At 40.4% G+C, this 24,831-nt stretch overlaps 1 protein-coding gene across 1 annotated transcript in view; it reads left to right on the top strand.

The window, feature by feature from the left end:
- Dock4 (dedicator of cytokinesis 4) overlaps positions 1–24,831 on the top strand; it is a 370,554-nt gene that overhangs the window by 195,100 nt on the left and 150,623 nt on the right. Inside the window, 4 exon segments of the mRNA XM_040743206.1 lie at positions 4,759–4,840; positions 5,401–5,461; positions 8,287–8,419; positions 12,581–12,669. Of these exon segments, the coding sequence (XP_040599140.1) occupies positions 4,759–4,840; positions 5,401–5,461; positions 8,287–8,419; positions 12,581–12,669 (365 nt within the window).

Raw genomic sequence — 24,831 nt, 5'->3', positions numbered from 1 at the left:
GCTCTTTGAATGAGGCATTATTTAGGAATGTCCTACTGGTAGGACCATTAATGCTATAACTCCAAAGGGCCTTCTCTGGTCTGGCCTGGTGGCCTCCTGAGCCTCAGACACCGACTTTGAAACCAAATTGTCCCTGGTTTGGAGTGGGTAAGAAAAATAATGGAGGACAGGAGCATCCTGCTGAGAAAGGAAGAGGTGTCATAGTCACTTCAAGTCCTTAATGTCCTTCTCCTGGCATTTTGTGTCACTGTAAGTACACCTCTACTAAACTATACTGTTGAAATATTTTTTCATTTGTAGAGGTTTCGCTTAGGACCTCAAAATTCAGTGTAGCTGGCCTAAGCAGGCAATCATAGACCTAACCTTCACAAATACAGGCTATTAATTTTTTTTAGTTTCATTCATTTTCAAGTATTTAAAATTTTTCTTTAAACTTTCTAAAATTAAAAAAAGAACATTTATTCCTTCTAACATAGTCTTATTCTTCTTTGTCCATTTCTGAATTTCTCCATTCTGTCAAAGACAGGGTATGAGTCAAGACTCTCCAATCAGATTCTGGATGTTGATGGCCATGCACCTTTGGGCAACTTGCCTAATATTTCCAGCCCCAGCTCTCTCCTGTATCAGACAGAGATGATAATAGTTCCTACCCAGTAGGGCAGTTGTGGGAATTAAATGAGATCTTTGTAAAGCCTAAATTATGGAGTCTGGCACAAAGTACAGAGTTTCCTTCATTACTTTTCCCTAGGCATCCTGCCATGGATGCTTATTTATATTCTTTCATTGTCTTTTTTTTTCCCTCCTAACATCATTAGATGAAAGTAGGTTATAAATAATTATTATAATTTCTTCTTTATTTCCAAAGAAAGAATTAGTCAGTATAATTTATAGTCATGATTTATAATGACTCACATATAGAATTCAGGTGATTCTAAATTTCCCCACCCAGTAGTGAAGTTCTTCCATGGCAATAGAAAAAGAAGTCAAATAATGATTTTTTTTCCTCTGCTGATACTATACTAACTCTTATTTTCCAGTGCTCCTGACAAATTCCTTAGTTTAATATTTAAGAAGAAAGTATTTGGAAACGTCATGTTTAAATACTGTGTGTTTCATCTATCCTGTTTCATGTAATAAAGATGTGAAATGTACATGGGGAGAGAGCTCCCTTGTACTAATTAGGTGATTCTCAAGAACTGGTCATGAGGCACCATTGGTTGAAATGTTGCCAGGAAATTCTGCATGTTTTCCTACTGTAACGTGTTTTTTTTTTTTTCCCCAGACCTCATGGGGAAAGGGACTGTTGAGAAGGCATTAAAGCTTTCCAGATATTTGAAATTCTTCTTTGTTTTTAGTTTTGCTTTGCCTTAAAAGATTGTTCAGTCTAGTCAAGGACTGTCAAGTCATTGGTAGTCGCTGGAGATATACATGTTGCTAATTATAAACCTTTATTCTAGTTGCCTATAGTATAGGACAGACACACACATTTCTGGTGCAGGAAGGAATATAAATTACTTGATGAGTCATGCACATCTTCTAATAAGACACTTGTAAGTTCACAAAATACTGATGGTTTCTCTATCACACTAGAGGATTGCAGTAGAATTTAACCTAAAACAGAACATCAGAAACACACTTGTATGTGGCCCCTACCTAACCTTTACATGCGACTATCCTGAGACTACCCGATGTGCTAGAATGAACTAGCTTTGACCTGTTTGGTTTTTTTGTCCTGGCTCAGAAAATATATGTTATAATATCCTTTATATGTGAGAGTAGGGAACCAAAGATTGTTAAGTGCTTTGCTGCAGGCCATTTTTTTCTAAAACTATTTGCTGAATAAGTAGTTGCGGTATCTCTAAAGCTGAAAGGAAACTGATTTTGTAAACCAACACTGTGTCGCCAAATGAATAGACTGTTTTTTTATTGGACATGGAGATTTTCTGTCTGGTTTTTAATAAATTGCAAATGACTTACTGCTTCATAGTACCCATTTTGAACCTATTTTTATCTTCCCCTCTAAGGCATGCTTAAGCTAAAGGATACATTGCTGGCTTAGTATGTACTGATGCTCTTTCTGGAACAGGATATGATATAGTATAATACTTGCATAATCAGGATTCTGTCTAGACGAGTAAAATTAAAATAGTGACAGAGCAAAAAGGATCTCTCCCTGACACAGAATTCTTTAGAAGACGCTTCTCTCCAAATATTGATGAAACTTGCAGATAACGAATAGGTTTTTTATAACAGTATTATAATTGAGGGTTTAATATGTAAAATGTCTCATAGTTTTTTGCTTATTAGTTTTATTGATGTACATCGTTTTCAATAGGTAAATCATAATATAGTGTGACATTTTCTCAAGTGTTTCGGCGAAGATGAGAAGGAGCCTCACACCAGAGCCCATTCACAGTCTGACATGGGCTCACTGTCCACAATACGGACCAGGGGAATGTGCTTACACTGTTAGTGCTGTGTGCTAACGTATAACTAGTAACTGACTGTATGTTAGTGATAGATCAATAAGAAACAAGGCAATGCCACGTTTAAACTTTGAGTCTTCTTAAACCTGAGCAGTTTCAACTAAATAAAAACATATTCTTAAATCTTTGGGGAGTTTTTGTCTTTGATTTATGTCCCGAGTCATATTTTTCATTGAGAGAAACAAATTTCAACTACGAACTGCTTTATAGCCTGCTGAATCAATGTTAGTGCTTCCTTAGTCCCTGTGGGCATGGGAAATTATGTTAGTCTGAAGCCTTGGGGTCTGGTGTGACATTGAGTGTCACATGACAACCCAGATGCACAGATGACTGTGCCTTTTCTATTTTGGATTTTCAAGACAGGGACTTGCTATGTAGCCCTGGCTATCCTAGTATGTCCCCTGTATCCCAGGCTGGCCTCAAACTTATGACAGTCCTCTGGCCTTAGCCTCACAAGTGCTCACTACCATAATTGTGTGTTTTTCCTATATTAATGAAATAGTTGCCCAATATTTGTGTAGAATAGAAAAATAATTTAACTATAACTTTCAGATGAGGAGTGAATATTTTGAACAAACACACAAGATACAGTTCCTAGACGCATTACTTCTTTGATCTTAGACAAAACTTTTCTTAGTTTGTCCATCACTTAAATAGGTAGTATAATAGTGCATCCTTCTTGAGGGTATGAGGTTATCAGATGAATCAGTCCATATGAAGATGTTAGCAGAGTGCCTGTTAAATGATGAGTTCTCTTAACCACTGAGCCATCCCTCCAGCCCAAATGATAAGTTCTCAAAAGGACTGACCATTATTATGACTATTTAAGTAGAGTTCCCTTGTTGGGTAATGACCTGTGTGTACTTCCTTTGATCGTATCTTAAGTTTGAATAATGATTTTTCTTTCATTATTAAGAGACCTTATAATCTTTTAATATAGAGCATATTAATATATTATAGTATAATATATATATACATATATATATGATGAACATTGGATGAGACTTATTTCACCTTGCATGCTCGGCCGTATGTTTCTTCCCAGCCTACATTTCAGACTCACATGGCAACTGTCACTTCAGTTGAAGGACCTTGCAGCAATTTATTTTCTCCCCATTCGCGCTGTATCAGCCACCTGCTCCTAGAAGAAGCTTGGCTCAGAGGAATGGAAATGGCCCCGTAGAAATGTGTATTGGCTGCCCTTTCTCATAAGGGAGGTCAAGAATAGGCATAACATAAGAAAACGATGAGGTTAGCCAGGTAGTTGGCTCTGTTAAATGTATCCATCTATCACAAAAGAGAATGGAAATGTGGCAAAGCCATTGGAGATTGAAACCCATATCCTCCCCTAGAGATCTGTTCGTGGTCTCATTTTCCCTCTTGTCGTATTTGAATGGTACAGCCATTATTTAGGCAGAGGTATGGTGATGGGTGTGCAAACCTGACAGGTTATGAGCCTTATGCTAGTGCTAAGCACCTCACTTGCCTTCTTCTTCACTAAGCTAACCCTGCAGTAGCCAAGACCATATCATGTGATCATTTCACATTCAGTGGATATTGGATTTTTTTGTTCCCTGCCTGGGGCAGCCAGTTATTTGATTTTTCCATCAGATTTCGAAGTTCAGTGGGAGACTTAATGCTGGAGATAGTGAATGTTTTAATATTTCTTGGGTAGACAATTGTTTTAATTTTTGCATGTAAATAAATGTGTCATACATTACCTTGAATATATGTATGGTATTCACAAATATATGTTCTTAAATTACTGGCTGAGTGACAGAATGAGTCATTTGTGTTTGTTGTAGACCTGGATGACACTGTGTTATCAGATATAGGCGCTGTTTATTTGTAGATCAATGTAAATTTAAGTATCATGAATTGAAACTTCCGTTTGTGTTTTGAAGAATACATATAGAAGACCATGAACTACAAAGCCACTTGTTAATTTAAATTAAGCAATATGATGCAAATAATTGAAGCCTCTTAGCTCCACATTCAGGGAGAATTGCGTTCTACTGTTTCATGTCATGCATTTTTTCTACTGTTTGGAATAGTAGCAGTGATGCTATTGACAGGGAAGCATCCTATTGCTAGAAAGGTTAATTTTTTGCATATGCATTTATCCAGTTACTGCTTTGCCAGTTCTATCAGACATGAAGCAAATGTTTGTTGTATTCAGTGCTCCCCAATGTTGGACTTTTCCGTGAAGAACAGTTAGAAAAAGATAAGCATGAAGTAATTTTCTAAGCATTTGACTATCTTTCCTTTGTAGTGAGAGATTTTTCTTGAGACTGAATAGAAATGGGCTTCCCAAAGCCCCGGATAAGCCCGAACGACACTGCTCTCTCTTTGTGGTAAGTGCACCCTGTGTTTATTGCTTAGGAGAATGACGTTATTGAAAGACAAAATCATGACTCTGCTTGGACATCTTGAATAACTCCCATATTGCAATGGCTGGAACTCTGTGACAGCAATCACAGCTGATGTGCCTCCTGTACTGTACGTTTTCTCTGTTTAACACACCTGTTAGAGTACTGCCGACTCTGGGAGACCGGGCCTGGCCTGGCACTGGCTATCAATCCGCGCGTCCAAAGTGCTAAAAGAGTAAATGCAGAAGAGATTTTGATCAGCAGTGGTCTAACAATGGCCTTTGTTCCTAAACGTTTCTTTTACATGGGTTAATCAGCAGTAGTGACATATTTAGACCTAGGTTTGACCAGTGTCCTTCTGCCCTAAACATTCCATTAGAGACGTCTATGTGTATCTTTGCCCTCGTTTGTGACAGAACACACGAAGCTCTTTGAGTATTGCTGCACAGAACAGGAATTCTAAAATAACCCGCCCTTGTTAGGAATTCTAAAATAACCAGCCCTTGTTAGGAATTCTAAAATAACCAGCCCTTGTTTCTCATTAGGATTTAGGTAGCAGCGACCTCAGGAAGGATATCTACATCACCGTGCACATTATCCGAATTGGTAAGTTCAGCACTTGTGACTGTTGGGAGCAATTCCCAAAGGACCTCTATGTGGCTTGATATTGTTTGATGTCAAGAACCAAACTTGAATCCAAGAAGCTAAGAGGTTGGGAATTGTTCTCTGGACTCCATGATCTCACCCTCCCACAAAATAGAATTGTTATCTTTTTCAATATAAATTGTTAAATACTTTGTCATGTTTTGTTGCATGCCCCCGCCCCCAACACACACATATGTTGTATTTTTCTTTCCAATACCAGTCTGTAATACCAGAAAATCACCTGTTAGGAGCTAAGCTTTATCCAAGCTTATGAAATCTATGTAGCAACTAGCATTGTCTCAACAACAGAGTGCTGTGGAATATTTTAGTGGAATATTATATGAGAAAGGACATTTTGAGACAGTAGAAACTGTATGTTTCAGAAACAATGTGCCCATAGCATGTATTAAAATACTCAACATGTAATGTCAACTTTTTCAAGAATCTGAGAAGCCCAACAGGGAAAAATGAATAAGCCTTTCTAGTGTTATAAACTCTTAACTTTCTCAAATTTGATCTGATCATGAAAACATTTAGCTAATGCATTTATTCCCAACTTACAGAACAATATTTGGTAGAGAGGGAATATTCTCCTTCCTTCATTTTCCTACATGAAATTCTTCTAAAAGGAGGCATTTCCCAGCATGGCATCTCATGAAAATAAGTGGTGTGGATGGCATAGCTTTTTTTTGTTATTCTAGCTTTCTGGCTTTGAGAACATTCTAGACAGTACATGCCAGTTTGGTGTGGTAGGATACCAATCATGAGCCCTTGTGGTGCATGGTCTCCACTCATGGAGTCATTGTTGAGGATGCCACCTACCTTGCTTGGTGCTGTAATGTCCTGGAACAGCCTTTCAAATACAGAGTATTTCCTCCCTCACAAGATTTTCATGATCATAAGTCATCTAAATAAATTTTGCAGTAGGATCTACCTACCTATCCCCACTCCCTATTGGTCAAATAAATCCTTGCAAAGCAGTAGTTGTTGGTTCCATAGTTAGAAACTGACCCGAAATGAAGGCAAAGTGAAGCACTCAAGAAAGGTTAAGACTTATCTGCCAGTGTTCCTGGTGCAGGGGAATTAAGGAGAAGATTATTATCTGTCAAGGACAGATGCTTCTTGCTTTTTATAGACTGTCACTTGTACCTGCTTTACTGGGAAAGGGCATAGTGACCCTCACTGGCTGGGAATTTATGGCCAGGTCCTTGATTGAAAGAAGAGGACGGAAGCAAAGAAAGGAGTTAGTTTTTTAACCTCTGCTCAGCTCAGAGTACTAGGTCCTACCAGCCTCTGTGCTTCCTTGTTGGGGCTTAGCTGGCGGCTCCGAACTTTATCTTCCTCTCCTCTTTCTGCCTATTCAGAGGATTTCCCTGGGAACCAGCCAGAACTGCATTGTTATCATCAGTCTGATAGTTGAGAACACCAAGCCTTTCTGGTATTGTGATTGCACCATGCTGTGTGTGCCCACAGAGCCAGAAAGAGCCCCTCGAGGCCAACCGAAGCAAACTGGGGAATCAGCTCAGTGCAGGGTCTTCCCAGTGAGATCAGGGCTTGTCAGTCCCCCCTCCTCCACAGGGTTTGCTTCATATTCTGTAGGATGAGGGCTAGCAAAAAAGAAAGCCCGACTGATGAACACCAAATTGAATAGTGCCATCTTTTTATTTCTATTTAAGGTTAGACTAAGGGAGTGCCAGATATATCCTGAAACACTGTAGTGTGCTGCTCAGATGGAAAATAAAATATGGAGCTGTTGGGGTTCTATAGATGAATTTACCATTTTCCATCAATGTTAACATAACACTGTTTCAGCTCCAGACTTTCAAGCTAGTGCGTATAGTCTACGAAAATAACAACAACTGTTAATTAAATGGTAATAAGAAACAATGTGCCCATAGCACGTGTTAAAATACTCGACAAGGGCTGGAGAGGTGACTTGGCGGTTAAGAGCACTTAACTTCCAGAAGACCTGGATTTGATTACCAGCATTCACAAGGTAGCTCAGAGCTGTTTATACCTGCAGTTCCAGGACACACAGCACCCTCTTCTGGCCTTTGGGAGCACTGCACACACGTGGTGGGCAGGCATGCCAAAAAAAACACCCATTTGATTAAATAAAATCTTTTTTAAAAAATCTTGAAGACTTACAGTGAACCAAAACGTTTTAACTGTGAGAAATACCCCAGAAGTCTAGGAGCAGGACTGAGTTGGAAAGCAGCCGTGTCCCAAGGCTGGGGCGCATGTGTTCATTTAATCACCTGTATTTGCTACGTTCAGAGTTTCCAACCTGATTCTTTCAGATGTGAATCTTTGTGGTTTTGGTTTTGAGACGGGATCTTGCTAGACAGCCCACAGTGGCATTACTCTCAGTGACTTGTCTCAGCCTCCCAAGTGCTGGGGTTAAAGTCATGTCCCAGAACATCTGACCAAAGTTGACATTTTTGAAATGGTATTTGAGGATGCAATTTTTAAGTTATAAAATGAAATGGGTACCATGACTGTCCTTGATGACTTGTACCTGGTGGGATGCTTTCCACACATGAGATCTGCTCCGGTCTTTGAGTTTCCACATGTTTCTCATGTTCAGGGTTTAAGCCTCTCACTCAAGGTCAGACAGCTGGGTGATTTAGACAAGGGTCCTTATGTGAAGTGAAGTTCTCTGTTGTCCTAAAGGCATGTCCTTGGTAGCTCCTTGTTCCATGCATATGGCCTCCTACCCATGTCTGTATCTAAGATGCATTTACTCACATGTCTTCATGGGTCATGACTGCTTGTTAACTGGACAGGTCGAATGGGAGCAGGAGAAAAAAAGAATGCCTGCAGTGTTCAGTATCGGCGACCTTTTGGCTGCGCAGTTCTAAGCATCGCAGATCTTCTAACAGGAGAGACAAAGGATGACCTTGTCCTGAAAGTGTACATGTAAGAAACATTTGTGTGGGGCGGTTGGCATGGTCCTGGGGCGGTTGGCATGGTCCTGGGGTGCCTTGGGGGTATACTTTCAATGAGCAATTGAACAATAGGAGAAACGGTGGATTTGAATCATTTGTCAAAATTCTTACAGTCTAAGGACCTGCTGCAAATGAGCCCATGAGTCACTGCCAGATGGAGGAGCTATGAAGTGGGATTATCAATAAATGCAGCCTTGTGGTTTAGGTAGACCATCTACATAGGCAGATACCTCCTTTAGCTCAAGAATAACATAGCAGCATCCCTTACCTTTGCATACATAGACAAGCTCAAGAATAACATAGCAGCATCCCTTACCTTTGCATACATAGACAAGCTCAAGAATAACATAGCAGCATCCCTTACCTTTGCATAATTAACTTGTTCTTAGAAAGCGAAAATCTACTGTTTTTAAATATAAGTAAGTTAGAATCGACAATGGGAGCATGGATGGTTGCCCTCCTGCTTTGTGTGTTAGCTGCCTGGGGCTACTTCAGTAACAGACCATGAGGAACTTGGCTTATGAAACAGAATTTATTGTCTTCCAGTTAGCTCTGGAAACAGAACTAACAGACGGAAGTCTGAGGTCAAAGTGAGTTTGCTTCCTTCACGGGTAAGGATGTCTGCTTCATGGCTCTCTCCTGGCATCCGTACCTGTTGACATATCACTCTGACCTCTTCCTGCATTTTTATATAGCACTTTCCCTGGGTGCATAACAGTCTTTGTGTCTCTCTTTCTCTTTGTAAGGACACAATAATATTGGATTGAAGCTTACCCCAAAGACCTCACTATAACTTGATTACTTCTATGAAGATCATCTTGCCACATAAGGTCACATTCCAAGATCCTGGGAGTGAAGTTTTCAATGCTGTATGGCAGTGGGTCTCAGTTAGTTTAAACCCCTAACACTCCTAGGAAGATCATGTGGTCTAGTCCAGATTTTAAGTTACATGATGTCTAAGCTGATGATGTAAACATGTGTTTACATCAGCCCACCCTGACACCTACTCACAGACTTGGTAGATAAGATCTGATGACAGTGTCATGATCTAGGTAGACACAGTACAGCACCCATTTTTGTGTTCAAGGACTATATTGTGGGCCAGTTTTGGGAGCTACTTATAGCATATAACAGTAGATGTTTTGCTTTGTTTCTGTAGTGTGTTTTTTTTTGGGGGGAGGGGATAGTATGATTGGTCCTTTGCCAATGTTTGGTCACAAAACTGCCTTGTGACTACAGCTATAGGACTTCATGGATTTATCTACTTTTCCACCCCACTGGGGCCCATTCAGAAATTAGTTGACAAACAGATTGTGTTATCTGTAGCCTCTCGGTTTGAACCAGAGATAGTTTTCTCTTTCTAAGTGGGTTAAACGTATGACCTTCATTTGAAACTTGCAAGCATCTTGAAACTAGTGGGTAATAGAATTTGTTACTCTTTTTCCTCATGACAGCCCTCATTATTAATAGTTGTGATTAAATCCATTGTGGTATTTTGCCCTAAATGTTACTCATAATCATAACATATAACTTAGACGTGATGAGTACAACCCACTTTCCTTGGGTTGAATACTATCCTAATCAGGGTTTCATCGCTGTGAAGAGACACCATGAACACAACAACTCTTTTTTTAATGGAAAACATTTAATTGAGGCTGGCTTACAGTTCAGAGGTTCAGTTCATTATCATCGCAATGGAAGCACACAGGCAGAAGGAGCTGAGAGTTCTACGTCTTGGTTGGTAGGCAGGAGGAGAGACTGTGTGCCACACTGAGCGTAGCTTGAGCATATGAGACCTCAAAGCCCATCCCCACAGTGATACAACTCCTCCAGCAAGGCCACACCTTCTAACTGTGCCACTCCCTATGGGCCAAGCGTCCAAACACATGAGTCTATTGGGGGCCATTCCTACTCAAACTACCAAATATACTCTGTGCAAAGTGCTCTACTCAGGACTTTACATGTGCTGTGTCACTTTATTCTCACAGCAAACCCACGCACTAAGCGGATGCTGTTGGGTCACACAGAAGGAGTCTGGGAGTTAAGTACCTTGTCACCCAGGTACTAAGGAAGGGGTTCAAAATATGTGTGACCTGTAACCTGCACTCCCAGTTCATCTGCTTCTGTTTTCTTGGATGTTATTTCACACCACTGTCTAGTAACGTGGGCATGATAGAACACGGCATTACTGCAGAAAGCCAAAACTCTTTGCAAATACAGACTCATTGTTTCTTAGCATGTTTTTTTCAGGTATAGTGACAGCTGTGGAAGACTGAGGGACTGACAGTGACAGGAGTCACCCCTGTTTATAAAGCCAGCTGAAAAAGACCCTTCTAAAAATAAACTGTGGCGTTCCTTGTAGTTTTTTTTTATTGTCTTTTTCTTAAGAATCAAATCATGTTATTGGTTATTCTCTCTGCTGTCAAATTAGCCAATTATGAAACAGTTCTCATAATAACTACTGAAAGCCATCTCTGACAGTCTTAGTAATGCTTGAGTGAAATGCTCGTTGGAATCCATTCGGAAGAAATTCTATTTGTTCAAGTGACTGAATTCTTACCTCCATCTAGGACTCAAAAGAAAAAAAAGGAACAAATACTGTGTCTGAAGCTGGAATGTATTTCAGTCACCTGCTTTAGGACTTCTGGTTTTACTCAGAAGTGTTTTAGGTTAAAACAGGAATTCTAGAGTCTATGAGGAAGTAAACCATCTTTCTTTCTTCCCTACTGGGAAGAAATAAGAAAATTTGAGATGAAAAGTACTAAATAGAATTTTACCTCTCATAGATAGGTGGAATGATTTTCCATCTAGATTTTATAGTCTTCTGGGAGCCAAGGCTCAGCTTGGTATTCTACTGTTAGCTGTCCTGAAAACAACCATCATCATATTTATCCTGGAAGACCCATGATGTACATATGTAAGCTAATGATGGTGAATTACATACCTCAGACATGCTTACTACAGAGAGGACTGGTGCTGTGGAACATTGGCATTGTGGTTGATAGTATATGGAGTCTTGATAGATAAGGCTCTCAGGAGAGAGCATTTAAGCTTATTAAAGATAATAGTAAAATTATAACACATCTAGATATAGAAGTTCTCTGCAACCCCATTAGAGCAGTTGTTGCAACACAGATGACCAGAAAACTCAAGTGTTTGTTAGCCATTAGTAGTTACTAGTCAGTGAGACACCCAACCCCCATCCATCCATCCATCCATCCATCCATCCATCCATCCACCCATCCACCTATCTTTTCATCCATCTGTGCAATTGGTAGTTTTAAGGCTTTACTATGTTCAAAATATTTAATGATACTCAGATAACAACCCTCCTATATCTAGTCCTTATGACCCCTGACAGCCCAGCTGGTGACTTATACCATGCAAAAGTAGCACGAACTAGTGAGTAACAGGAACTAAACACAAGGGCTGGAACTATATACAATGGTGGTAGAACACTTGCCTAGCATATATGAGGCCCTATGTTCAATCCCTGGCACTGCAAAAAATAAAATAAAATAAAATAAAATAAAAAGGAGAAGAACCAAAAGCAAAGCGGTAGAGATGGGTCTAATGACGGCGAAGTATTTTCGTTACCCTCTGATAAATCCTGTCAGGCCTTCGCCAGTGTCAGTTTTGTTAGTATTGGTTTTGTTTCACTTAATTGGTAGCATTTTGACTTTAGCCAGACCTGGTCATGTTACCCGGCACAGGCAGAAATTTTCTAATGAGAACCTTTATTTATTGAGCATTTACTGTATGTCAGGCAATACCTAAGCCCATGTTTATTTAATATTCTATTATGTGAATTACACAAGTTTAACAGATGAGGAAAGCAGGCTGCGGAGAAAGTGATCAACTTGTCCCCAAAGTAACTCACTTAATAGTTTAAGTTTGAATCTTAGTTACCAAATTCTTAGTCTTCCTCACCTTTCACTCAATGGATTGGGGTAGATTGTTAGCCACTGCCAAGTTGAGCATTTCTGCCTGTGCTGGGACAAGCATGCTAAGCATGCCTCATGGCCAGGCATTGGGGACTCAAGGAGAAAAGTACATCCTAGTGATTATAACCAGGAGAGGGTGTACTGTCACTTGTGTGTTAGCCGCTAACCAAATGGTTGCATTTTCCCAGGTGTAACACAGAGAGTGAGTGGTATCAAATCCATGAGAACATCATCAAAAAGCTGAATGCCCGCTATAATTTGACTGGCTCCAATGCAGGTGAGTGTCTGGCTGACGTTCCCTACACTTTTCACATCAGACACTGTTCATCTGTGGTAGAAATGCTCAGCCCTTTTAGGGGTTTTGTTTGTTTGTTTGTGTTGTTTGCTATCTAAAAATGGTCAGTAAATTGTCCGACATTTCCCTAGATGGTGATAGGCTTGCAAATATAATTCTTTATATATAAAAGAAAATGTTTTCCACTCTCATTGAAACAATAGAGGATCTGAATTTGCTCTGTGCTGCCATATTGAGGCCTTCATATTTTCAATGTAAAATAAAAGCTGAGCAATAAATGTGGTTGGGTTTTTGATTGGTAAGTAGAGGGCCGACAGTAAGGTGCAATGAGAACTATGTTGCTGTCAATGACGCACTGGGTACGCGTCAATGTAATGTACTGGGTAACGAACATACAGTTTCACGTATTGAAGTGGACTGCAGAGGAGAGAGATGCTGGTTGTAATGTCACATAGAGAAAATGTAGGCATGCTTATTTAGAGGCTACACAACCATAAGACTACATATGGTGTGTAGTCTTATCTGAGTAGCAAGCAGTGTCTCATAGACTAGAATGGGTTATGGCTATATCTAGGTATATAGGTTAATTATTGACTGGTCCCTTTGAAGCCAATTCCTACTATACACTTTAAAGTTACCTGGTTCTATTTCTTTAAAACATGGATCCTTATTTAACTCCTGAAGAGGTAGTTTGTTTGTTTGTTCTTTGTATTAATGCTGTTGTCTTACCGATAGGTTGGTCTTTGAGAAACAAACCATCTCTCCTACCCTTCATTTCTCCCACCTTCTCTCTGTAGACTAGCTGGCTGACCTCTCTTTCTGATTACTTTAAATTGAATCGTTGCTGTCCTTGTGACTACATCCATTAACTCCACAAGGAGGGGCTAGGTCAGCGCTCCACGTGTTCAAGTCCTTTATCAACATTACTAACCCGATTGCTTTGTCCTCCTGAATCCTTAAATGAGACTCTACCAGAAAAAAGAGACACTTTAGTCCCGAGCCTTCCCTGTTCAGCTGATACCACTGTATAAAAACAAACAAACAAAACATAGTTGTTACTCCCTTTGTGGAACATGAAAGGCTCCATTGTAACACACTGCCTTGTATAAAGGGCTTGTGAAAGCCATGCCATTTTGTTGTCCACTAGGATAGGAGAGTTCCTTGGCGTCTGGGCACATGCTGGTTGTGTCTGGTTTCTGCTGTAAAGCCCTGCTGACTCTCCTGTCCTTAGGACATCCACCCTCCCATGCTTCTCTTTCAAGTCTGCATCCCAGCAGGTCTCATGTGTAGGTCACATCTGTATGACTTGGACTGCACTCATCACTGCTTGACCCCTTCTGGTTCTTTCACACCAAGACCCACCCAGCCCCAAGCCTCTTCAGTGTGCAGTCCTTTCATAGAGTAAAAGTGCAGAGCAAGCCTTTTAAAACAAAGACCTTCACACTTTCCAACAAAGCACTTCCCTTCCGTCTTGGTGAGTCATTATTTTTGTCACCTTGATCTGTGTTGTGTCCCTGAGCAGAGGCCAATTCAAGCCCAGGAAGGCATTCCAGGTTCATTCAACTTCATTACTGAATGGGAGGCACTCCAGTGATTTACTTAAAAACAGTAAAGACAGCAAGAGTGCCAGAAATTCAGGTGGAGAGTCAGGGTGTGTAGTGGTGAGCTGTCACAATGGTTGGGCGTGCTGCCTTCACTGTTTTCTCTAGGGACCACAAACTTGTTGACTAAATAAGACCACTGCAACCAAATGTTTTCAAGAGGAACTGAGTTCATTCTATGAAAGGCTGCTGCTTTTCCTGGTGTCACCCCCCCCCTTCCATTCCTTGATCATCAGTACTGTGAAAAGAAAAGAAACTAAAAAGGAAAGAATAACTTTAAAATTGCTTTTGAAAAAGTTATTCCAGCTAATTCCAGGACTGTATGTTCTGCTGGTGCCCTCCTCGATTGTGGATCTGTAAAGGGATCTATCTAGGAAACTGGCATTTCCCCTCTAACCTAAGAACTCACTGAAAGCAAGATTCACAACTATGTCTGTTGCATTTAGAAATTTGGAGAAAATAGCAAGTGATCCATTTAACTTTTGAAGGTTAAAAAATCACTAAATTAATATAACTCTGTAATTAGGTTAAATAATTTGAAATTTTAATAGTTGTATTACATGGGACTTCAAAATGTATTAATAGAAGTGTTGTCCCCAAATTCTGAACCTCAAATCACCAAGAGGCCCATTCGATGCAAAAGCAAAGAGTCTTTTATTGTAGTTGTTTAATGAGCTAACCCATTAGCTTGGGCCCTTCATCCGTCATCCATCCACCATGGCGGGTGACTGGAGAAAGACCCCCCTAGAACCCTCGAGGCAGAGATCTTAAAGGGCAGCGTAAGGGGAGTGCCTAGGGGTATGAAACAGTCTCAGGATTGGTGCGCTTCCAGGTTTGGACGACCTGCCCTGTGTCAATTGGTCAACTGGTTGTTATAGCCCATAGGACCTCCCAGGGCGGTTGCTATGTTCTGCACGTCACTGTTGTGCACTGTCCATAAAGCACACCCAGAGCCGTAAAGCACAACCCTGCCAGCTAACTTCTGGTTGGTTCCTTGCCAAGCAGAGGGGCATCTGACCTTAGTGACCAGGACAGGAGCGGTAAGGTCATGCAAGCACATGTTAGCCTGTCATGGCTGCTAAAATGGGGGGATGGTCACTTCAGAAGGACCACTGAAAACATTGAAATTCTAAAAGCATTTATTAAAAATAAGCCACATTTAAGTTTGTTGAACAAATAAATGATTATTATAAATGTAACTTCTGGTAGATGGCAATTGAATTCTAGGAATGTAGAATTAGACTGAGCCAGTGTTATTTACTTAAGCAAATTCAATGGCAAGACTTAAGTCTATAAAAAGTCAGTGACAGGGCTGGTGGGACAGGTCAGTGGGTAGAGAACTTACTGCTAAGCCTGATGAGCTGAGTTGGATCCTCAAAGGCCACAAGGCGAGAGGAAGGATAAACTCCTGCAAGTTGTCCTGTGACCGCCACATATATGCACACACACAATATACACACATACGTGTGTGAAACTCACTGAGTGCGGTTCAGTATATATTAGCAGAAAATGCAAGATGTTTTCATACCACCTGTGTATTTATGACATATTATACTTTGCACACATAGCTAGCTTATAAACAAAAGAAATCTAATTTGCTAATCAGGTAAATTTCTAGGATCTTCGTGTTTGCCTTTGTAAGATGAGTGTGCGATGTTATACTCCTCCAACTGTTCATTTTAACTCTCATGAGATTTCACAGGAATTGTTAACAGAAGGAGCCTACCATGTAGAGCCAGAATAGTTTGGCTCTATGCCAGCCATAACTTATTCCTTAGTTGCAGTTTCAAAGAGACTTGTGTTCTGTTACATTGCGTTTGTGTGCTGAGAGACCTATCTGTGCACACCAGTGTAGTCAATTGGTTTACTATCATGCAAGCGACACAATACCCAGGGATTTTATCAGTGTCCTGGCTGTTGAAAGCTGAGTTTATAAAGTAGTATTTTATGGCACCACCTATTGGCTAGAAAGACAGTGTGCCACTAATTTTGTTTATTTTTGAAATGTCCTTATTGTAAAACCATGTTGTCTTTTTTACTTTTTTGAAGTTTATTTCATGGTCAGTTAATTACATTCAATTAAAAAGTAGTGAGTCATATAAACACTCATTTGCCAAAGGATATTTTTTACTACATTTTGCTATGTTCACTTTATCTGTATTCCCCAAATTCAAGTTTATGTGTTTGTACACACAGTCACGTGACCCACTATGACTGAGTGGCTGAGATTCTTAACATCGGCCTCTTTGCTCCTGACTTCTGAGCTTGCTTGTACATATGAGCGTCTATGCACCTATACACAGACATCGGTAGAGATATGTGCACTGCATTGCACATGCGTATATGTATTTCTTTCTTTTTTACTACCTGAGAACAAACTACTGACTCAGGGCTTCTCTACCCCTAACTAGCATATTGAATATAAAGTATCAAAATCAGGAACTCAACATTTCTGGTATGTAGACTTTGTTAAATGTTTGACAATGTTATCAATGTCCTCTGTAATACAAGAAAACACGGGCTATTGTTGGAATAAGATTACCATACATGGGATAGGGGTGAGGTAGGTTAATTTTATTGGGGAGAAATCACTTACATGAGAAACCAATAACACAGGGTCAGTGCTCCAAGCATCCAATCTCAGCTGCCCTCCGAGATCTGACCAGAGCGAGAACGGGCATGGTCAGCGCCACAGGTACCTAGTAAGATCTCTCCCTACAATTTCCCTTTTAGTCTAAAGAAAGGATTTAGACTTGATACAAAACTATATACAAAGATGACAGAAACCAAGTGTGCACTAGAAGGAAAACTACGAACGTACACTCTCAAGATCTAAAGCCAGTGAAACAACAAAAGCAAATGGCAGGAACTACAGGCTATATCATGTGTGGGTGTCACATCCTGTTTCCTCTTGACTTTCAGTTTTCCTTTATATAGTCCATAATATTATACTAAAGAGGCTGGAGGGGTGGCTCAGTGGTTAAGAGCACTCACTGCTGTCTGGGTTCACTCCCCAGCACACACATGGCTGCTCCCAACCCCTGTAATTCCAATCCCATGGGATCTAGTGCCCTCTTCTGGCCTCAGTCGGTACCAGCCAGGCATGTGGTACACATACATATATGCAGGCAAAAGTTCACTTATATATTTAAAAATTTTAAATATAATACTAAAGTATACGCTAAGATATTTTTGTTAATTAAATTTATTCATTTACTTTACATCCCAACCACAGTTTCCCTCCCCTCCTCCCCTCCTGCTCCCTACCCTTCCCTCGGCCCCTCACCCCATGTTCTTCTCCTCTGTTTCCGTTCAGAAAGGGGCAGGCCTCCCATGGGTGTCAACAAAGCATGGCCTATGAAGTTGTGGTAGGACTAAGCTCCTCCCCTTGTATTAAGGTTAGGCAAAGCAATCCAGTATGAGGACCAGATCCCCAAATGCCAGCCAAAGTGTTAGGGGTAGCCCCTGTTCTCATTGCTAGGGACCACACAAGTGGACCAAGCTACACAACTGCCACAAAAATGTAGAGGGCCTTGGTCGTCCCCATGCAGGCTGTCTGCATGTCGGTCCAGACTCTGTGGGCTCTTATTTTTAAAGGCTGTGTGTGGTATTGAAAACAAAACAAAAACTTGACTTCTAATTAGAAGCTAATGGAAATAGTGGTTAGAGTTTAACCTTATTATGTATAGTAGTTACATTTCTCTGACTTTTATATGATCGCTAGGTGTCTCAGTTGGGGTTTCTATTGCTGTCAAAAAGAAACCATGACCACAGCAACTCTTAGAAAGGAAAGCATTTAATTGGGGCTGGCTTGCGGTTCAAAGGTTTAGTCCGTTATCTTCATGGTGGGAAGCAAGGTGTGCAGGCAGACATGGTACTGGAGGAGTGGTAGCTGAGTTCTACATCTACATGGTACTGGAGGAGTGGTAGCTGAGTTCTACATCTACATGGTGCTAGAGTGGTAGCTGAGTTCTACATCTACATGATACTGGAGTGGTAGCTGAGTTCTACATCTACATGGTACTGGAGGAGTGGTAGCTGAGTCCTATATCTCCATCTCCAGGCAGCAGGAAGAGAAAGTGAGACACTGGCCTGGAGTGAGCATCTGAAACCTCAGAGTCCACCCTCAGTGACACCCTTCCTCTAACAAATCCACACCTCCTAATAGTGCCACTCCCTGTGGGCCTATGGGAGCTGTTTTTATGCCAACCACTACATGAGGATTGCTGTGTAAAGGGTCTGCTATTTTACACGGAATGTTGAATGAGCTAAACAGTCATGAATACTACTATAGTGTGTAGGGAAAGTAACAGGTCTTCACCTATCCTAACTTCTTGACTAAGCCTTCTGTAACTAAAAAAGATTTACTAAAGAAAGTATTACAGACCAACCCCCCCAATACCCCACCCAATACCCACGTCACTCTCCAGGGAGGTTGAAGCCCTCCATGGGGGGTCTCCAAAGTCTGTCATATCCTCCAGGGCAGGGCCTAGGCCCTCCCCCATGTGTCCAGGCTGAGAGAGCATCTCTCCTTGTGGAATGGGTTCCCAAAATCCATTCAGATGCCAGGGATAAATACTGATCAATTTTCCAAGGCCCCAAAGAATGCTGAGGCCTCCTCACTGGTACCCAAATTCAGGGGATCTGGGTCAGTCCCATGCTGGCCTCTCAGCTATCAGTCTTGGGTTTATGAGCTTCCCCTTGTTCAGATCAGCTGTTTCCGTGGGTTTCACCAGCCCAGTCAAGACCTCTTTGTTCATCATTCTTCCCTCTTTGCAACTGGTTTCCAGGAGTTCATTTCAGTTTTAGCTGTGGGTGTCTGCCTCTACTTCCATCAGCCACTGGATAAGGTTCAAGGATGGCATACAAGGTAGTCGTCAACCGTATTATCCGGGAAAGGCATTTAAGGTAGCCTGTCCATTATTGGTTAGATTGCCAGTTGGTGTCATGCTTGTAGATCTCCGGAAATCTCACTAGTGCCAGATCTCTCCTTAGACCTAGAATGACTCCCTCTATTATGGTATCTGTTATCCGGCTCCCCTCTGTTATTACCCTGATTCAACATTCTTGCTCCCCCAATGTCCTTCTCTCCCATCCTATTCTCCCTCTCTCTTTCTCCCAGTGCCCTCTCCCTTCCCCCCATCCTCCCAATCCCCTCAGGAGATCCTGTACCATTCCCTTCTCTGAGGTACCATACATATCTCTGTTTCCCAGACTCTCTGGCAGTGGGATTGTAGGTTGGGATTCCCCTGTTTCATGCCTAAAATCCATATATGAGTGAGTACATACTATGTTTGTCTTTTTGTGACTGGTTACCTCACTCAGGATGGTTTCTTATAGTGCCATCCATTTGCCTGCAAGTTTCAAGATTCCATTGTTTTTTTTTTTCCACTGAGTAGTACTCCATTGTGTAAATGTACCACATTTTCTCTATCCACCCTTCAGTTGAGGAGCATCTAGATTGCTTCCAGATTCTGGCTATTACAAATAATGTTGCTATGAACATAGTGGAACAGATGTCCTTGTTGTGTGAATGTGCATCTTTTGGTTATATGCCTAAGAGTGGAATTGTTGGGTCTTGTGGTAGACTGACTCCCATTTTCCTGAGGAATCTCCATACTGGTTTCCAAAATGGGTGTATGAGTCAGCACTCCCACCAGCAGTGGAGGAGTGTTCCCCTCTCTCCACATCCTCTCCAGCATAAACTGTCTTTGGTGTTTTTGATTTTAGCCATTCTGACAGGAGTGGGATGGTTATCTCGGAGTTGTTTTGATTTGCATTTCCCTAATGGCTAAGGATGTTGAGCACTTTCTCAAATATCTCAACTATTTTAGACTCCTCTATAGAGAATTCTCTATTTAGTTCTGCACCCTACTTTTTAATTTTGTGTTTTGGAGACTTGTTTATTGCGTTCTTTGTAAATTTTGGAGATCAGCCTTCTGTCAGATGTGGGGCTAGTGAATATATTTTCCCATTCTGTAGGCTGTCATTTTGTCTTGTTTACTGTATCCTTTCCCTTATAGAAGCTTCTTAGTTTCAGGAGGTTCCATTTATTAATTATCGATCTCAGTATCTGTGCTACTGGTGTTATATTCAGGAAGCGGTCTCCTGTACCTATTCATTCAAGGGTACCTCCTACTTTCTCTTGTAAGAGGTTCAGTGTGCCTGGATTTATTTTGAGGTCTTTGATCCATTTGGACTTAAGTTTTATGCATGGTGATAGACATGGATCTATCTGCAGTCTTCTACATGTCAGCTTCCAGTTATGCCAGCACCATTTGTTGAAGATGCTTTCTTTTTTTGTCCATTGTGTAATTTTAGATTCTTTGTCAAAAACCAAGTGTTCGTAGGTGTGTGGGTTAATAACAGGGTTTTCAATTCGATTCCATTGGTCTACCTGTCTATTTTTGTGCCAATACCAAGCTGTTTTCAGGGCTATAGCTCTATAAAAGAGCTTGAAGTTAGGGATGGTGATGCCTCTTGAAGTTCCTTTATTGTACAGGGTTGTTTTGGCTATCCTGGGTCTTTTGTTTTTCCATATAAAGTTGATTATTTTTCTTTCAAGTTCTGTGAAGAATTGTGCTGGTATTTTGATGGGGATTGAGTTGAATTTGTAGATTGCTTTTAGCAAGATTGTCATTTTACTAGGTTGATCCTACCTATCCAAGAGCATGGGAGATCTTTCCATTTTCTGGTATCTTCTTTAAATTCTTTCTTTAAAGATGGAACTTTCTTTTCTACATATGAAGATGTTCTCCTGGGGCATGAAGAGACATGTTTTTGATCCCTTTCATGGAACTAAAGCAGGGAAGGAAGGTCTAATTCCTTCTTTGGGGGTAGCATATTCTGAGCACTATATATACATACATACATACATACATACATACATACATACATACATACATACATACATATGACTTTGAGCCAGTAGATTCTTATGTGCTTGGTGTTATGAAAAAATAAAAATAGGTAATATTAGGTACTATAAGAATGAACAAATACATAAAACCCCTAAACTAATAGGTATAAACAAAACCTGACATAGCCTGTGTGTGCTGTGAAAATGTTGCTATGGGAATCAGAATAAAGACTGGAATGTTGAAATGGAAAACAACAGCCAAGAGAAACCTTTAAAGGCTTCTGATGGTGTCATCCTCTGATGAGAATGGATTTTTCTCTAGCTCCCATCTCTAGCCAATACATTTACTTTCTGGATAAGACTCTGTGAATGTAAGTAATGTTAGATTTCTCTACTGTTCCTTCATTTGACATTCATTGATTTGTGTGTCAGTGCTGTCTTATTTTCTCTATAATTTTTAGCCATTGACTAACTACTTCCTCAGAGAAAACACAGCACTTCCTTAATTTTGGATCTAATGCTCGGGGATCTGTGGAGCAACAGTTAGAGTCAGCAGACAGTGCCCATGCTTTCTGTAGTCCCACTGCGTGTTAGGAGAGCCCAGTGGGAAGGGCTAACCCTGCCCAGACCCTGGGTAGCATGATGATTAATTTTGATGCTCAACTTGAAGGGGTTTAGAGCCAACTGAAAAGCAAGCTACTTAGGCACTCCAGTGAGGAATTTTTTTTCTTTTGGAAGAGGGGGTGGGGGGGGGAGGTTGAGACCAGGGTTCCTCTGTGGCTTTGGAGGTTGTCCTGGAACTAGCTCTCGTAGACCAGGCTGGTTTTGAACTCACACAGATCCTCCTGCCTCTGCCTCCTGAGTGCTGGGATTAAAGGCGGTGTGAGGATTCTTTTCTCTTTTAAAGCTTGAATATTACCTTTCCACAACTAACATCCGCAGCAAACTTTCTTTTTTTTTTTTTTTTGGTTTTACTAGACAGGGTTTCTCTGTATTGTTTTGGAGGCCTTGAACTCACAGAGATCCGCCTGCCTCTGCCTCCCGAGTGCTGGGATTAAAGGCGTGCGCCACCACCGCCCGGCACAAACTTTCTTTATAACCAGAGTATCTAGTTTATTTTCTGACAGTTACAATTAAAATGAAGGAAATTCCAGTGGAACACATGAGAAATGGAACGCAGGAAGTTGGGTAGGTGAGCATAGTTTTTCCTAGAGTAGGATTTCTAGTTGTTTGACATATGCTACTGTCATTTTAATGTGAAACTTACAATGTCCTGTGTTTAATGACTAGTGAACACTTCATAAGTATTCATTTTGTGAGTAATAAAATAAAAATTATAAGATTCATACTGTCAGTTATAAGATACATAAAGCTTGTTTTGTTGCCTCCTGGAGCTAAATCGGAGGGAAACAGTAGGGAGTTGGAAGTGCTTGTCAAACCCTAAGGGAGTTTTATGATTTCCCTGGCTTTGAGGACCAGGCCTCTGATGTACTTTCAGAATCCTTATCACACAGGATTCTTAAGAGCCTTCTCATTTTCCGCTCACAGTGTGAGCCCCTTCCGTCCAACATGAGCACCTTCCTTGTGCTTTAGAGTGCCTTAGAAATGCAATAGTTCATGGGGAATATGAGTTCTTTGAATTTTTTGCACAAACTGCCAAAATTAAAGAGGGGTTGGATATCCATTGTGGAAGAAAAATAAATATAACCTAGAGAAAAATCAGAAGTACTTAAAAGGTGCCAAGCCTGAGGTTTGGGGATTGTTATGCTAACTAATAAAAAGAGATGGGAAAGTTGCTGGGGACTGGATTTATGTGTTTACTTCCACAGTCTCTGTGCTCAGGGCAGCCTGCTGAGACTGCGCCTCATCGTCTAAAGCAATTTGTGATATTAATCCCTCATTATTTCTCACCTACACTACTAAAATTATACAGAATGAGTGTCTGGCCTACTCTGGTTCTATGCCACTCACAGACCTTTGTTTTATAGGAATATTTTTAAATGTGCAAGAGTTTCTTAATATCATGAGTGAATTCAAATGAAGAGCCTAATTCCAGCCTCACTGTTGAACTTACTTAAATGAAACAGTTTGGAGTCCTTTTTTTTTTAGCTTATTCGTATTTTTAAATGCTGACTTTTATGAAAAAGAGGGACCATTAGAGTTGAATCATCAAAATCCATGACATTTCTAATTAAGAAAATAAAATAAATTAAAATTATTAGAGATGCACAAACTATATTCTTCCTTTCATTATCTCAGTATTTCAGTTTGGGGATTCATTTATAACTATTTCTGGATTGTAATATACCCTTTAACTTGTGTGTGAAAATTTCATTGCGTGATTAGTACATCTATTCTTAGCTCAGGTATTTTTAACATCATTATTTATAGAGTATATATTTTAATATCTTATAATCTTTCAAACTTTTTTAGAAACTCAGAATAGAAAGTAAAAACCAATAGTATAGTCAGTTGTGCTGGTGCATGCCTTTAATCCCAGCACTCAGGAGGCAGAGACAGGTGGATCTCTGTGAGTTCGAGGCCAGTCTGGTCTGCACAGTAAGTTCCAGGCTGTCCAGAACCATATGACGAGACTTCATTTGGAAAAAAGAAAAAAAGTATAATATTAGTCTTTAATTTGTTTATGTGTCTTAAGTCAAGGTTTCATAAATATGGAGGTGTTATTTTTACTTTAACTTGGTACATTAATGAAATTTTGGAGGAAGGAGTAGTTTTTTTGAACAAAGCATGAATAAAGTTGGTGTCCCCTAAACCTCCATCTTTAGAATATTTTTGACTGGTTATTTGATTTATTGATTTACAATTCCAATTCAGTAGCCCGCTGGAGGTATTCTATTATACTTTCTTCAAGGATTTTTAAATGAATTGATTTTACAAAACCTGGAGCATGTGTAGTCTGTGACCAAACTCACTTGGTAAGTAGAAGGCCTTGGTTTTACTCCAGTGTAGAGTTAGGGCAGAGGGTACAGACATGGTAAAAAGTGGAGAATTGAAGTTCGAAGAAAGAGAAAGCTTGCCCCTATATGTAAAGGTGAAGCTCAAGTGAATCTAGAACAACAGTATTCAAGTAATTGGTCTGGTAAGATGGGGGCTCTGGCAAGGGGCACGGGAATTGAACCGACCCAGGAATGTGGGATGATGCCAGAGACCAAGTAAGTAGTCCTCTGGTGCTAAGCCCTAGGAAGCTGCTGTCTGGCTTTAAAGGACGATGTACAGAATTGTTCTTCCTTGGTACATTGACCTTTGCTTTTAGTCTGGATTTATATTAATGTAATAGTTTAGGAAAGTTCATGCTTACAAAGCTTAAACTTTGTATGTAAAAATAAAACTACTCCCAGCTGAGAAGCCTTTAAAAAGTAAATATGTGACAGTTGTACACTGCCATTTCCACATTCAAATGGGCGGGACCACTATGGGGGAAGCAACATCCACCCAAGAATATTGACAGGGTTCAATTGCCAATAAGAGGAAGCAGATGCAGCCAATGAGAATCACAGCATCCTGTAATTTTAGACAAGAAATCATCAACAAAAAGCTAGGCTGTAATGCAGGACAATCATAATATAAAATAACAAGATTTTAAAACTAATGCATAAAAGATGTTGACTGAGTATGTATTCTGCTGGCATTACTCTACACACTGGCATAACATATTTTAAAAAG

Source organism: Mesocricetus auratus, unplaced genomic scaffold (assembly GCF_017639785.1).
Source record: "Mesocricetus auratus isolate SY011 unplaced genomic scaffold, BCM_Maur_2.0 Super-Scaffold_15014, whole genome shotgun sequence".
NCBI classification, from domain to species: Eukaryota; Metazoa; Chordata; class Mammalia; order Rodentia; family Cricetidae; genus Mesocricetus; species Mesocricetus auratus.
The sequence above is the reverse complement of the archived record's forward strand: the minus strand, read 5'-3'. Positions and strand labels throughout refer to the sequence as shown.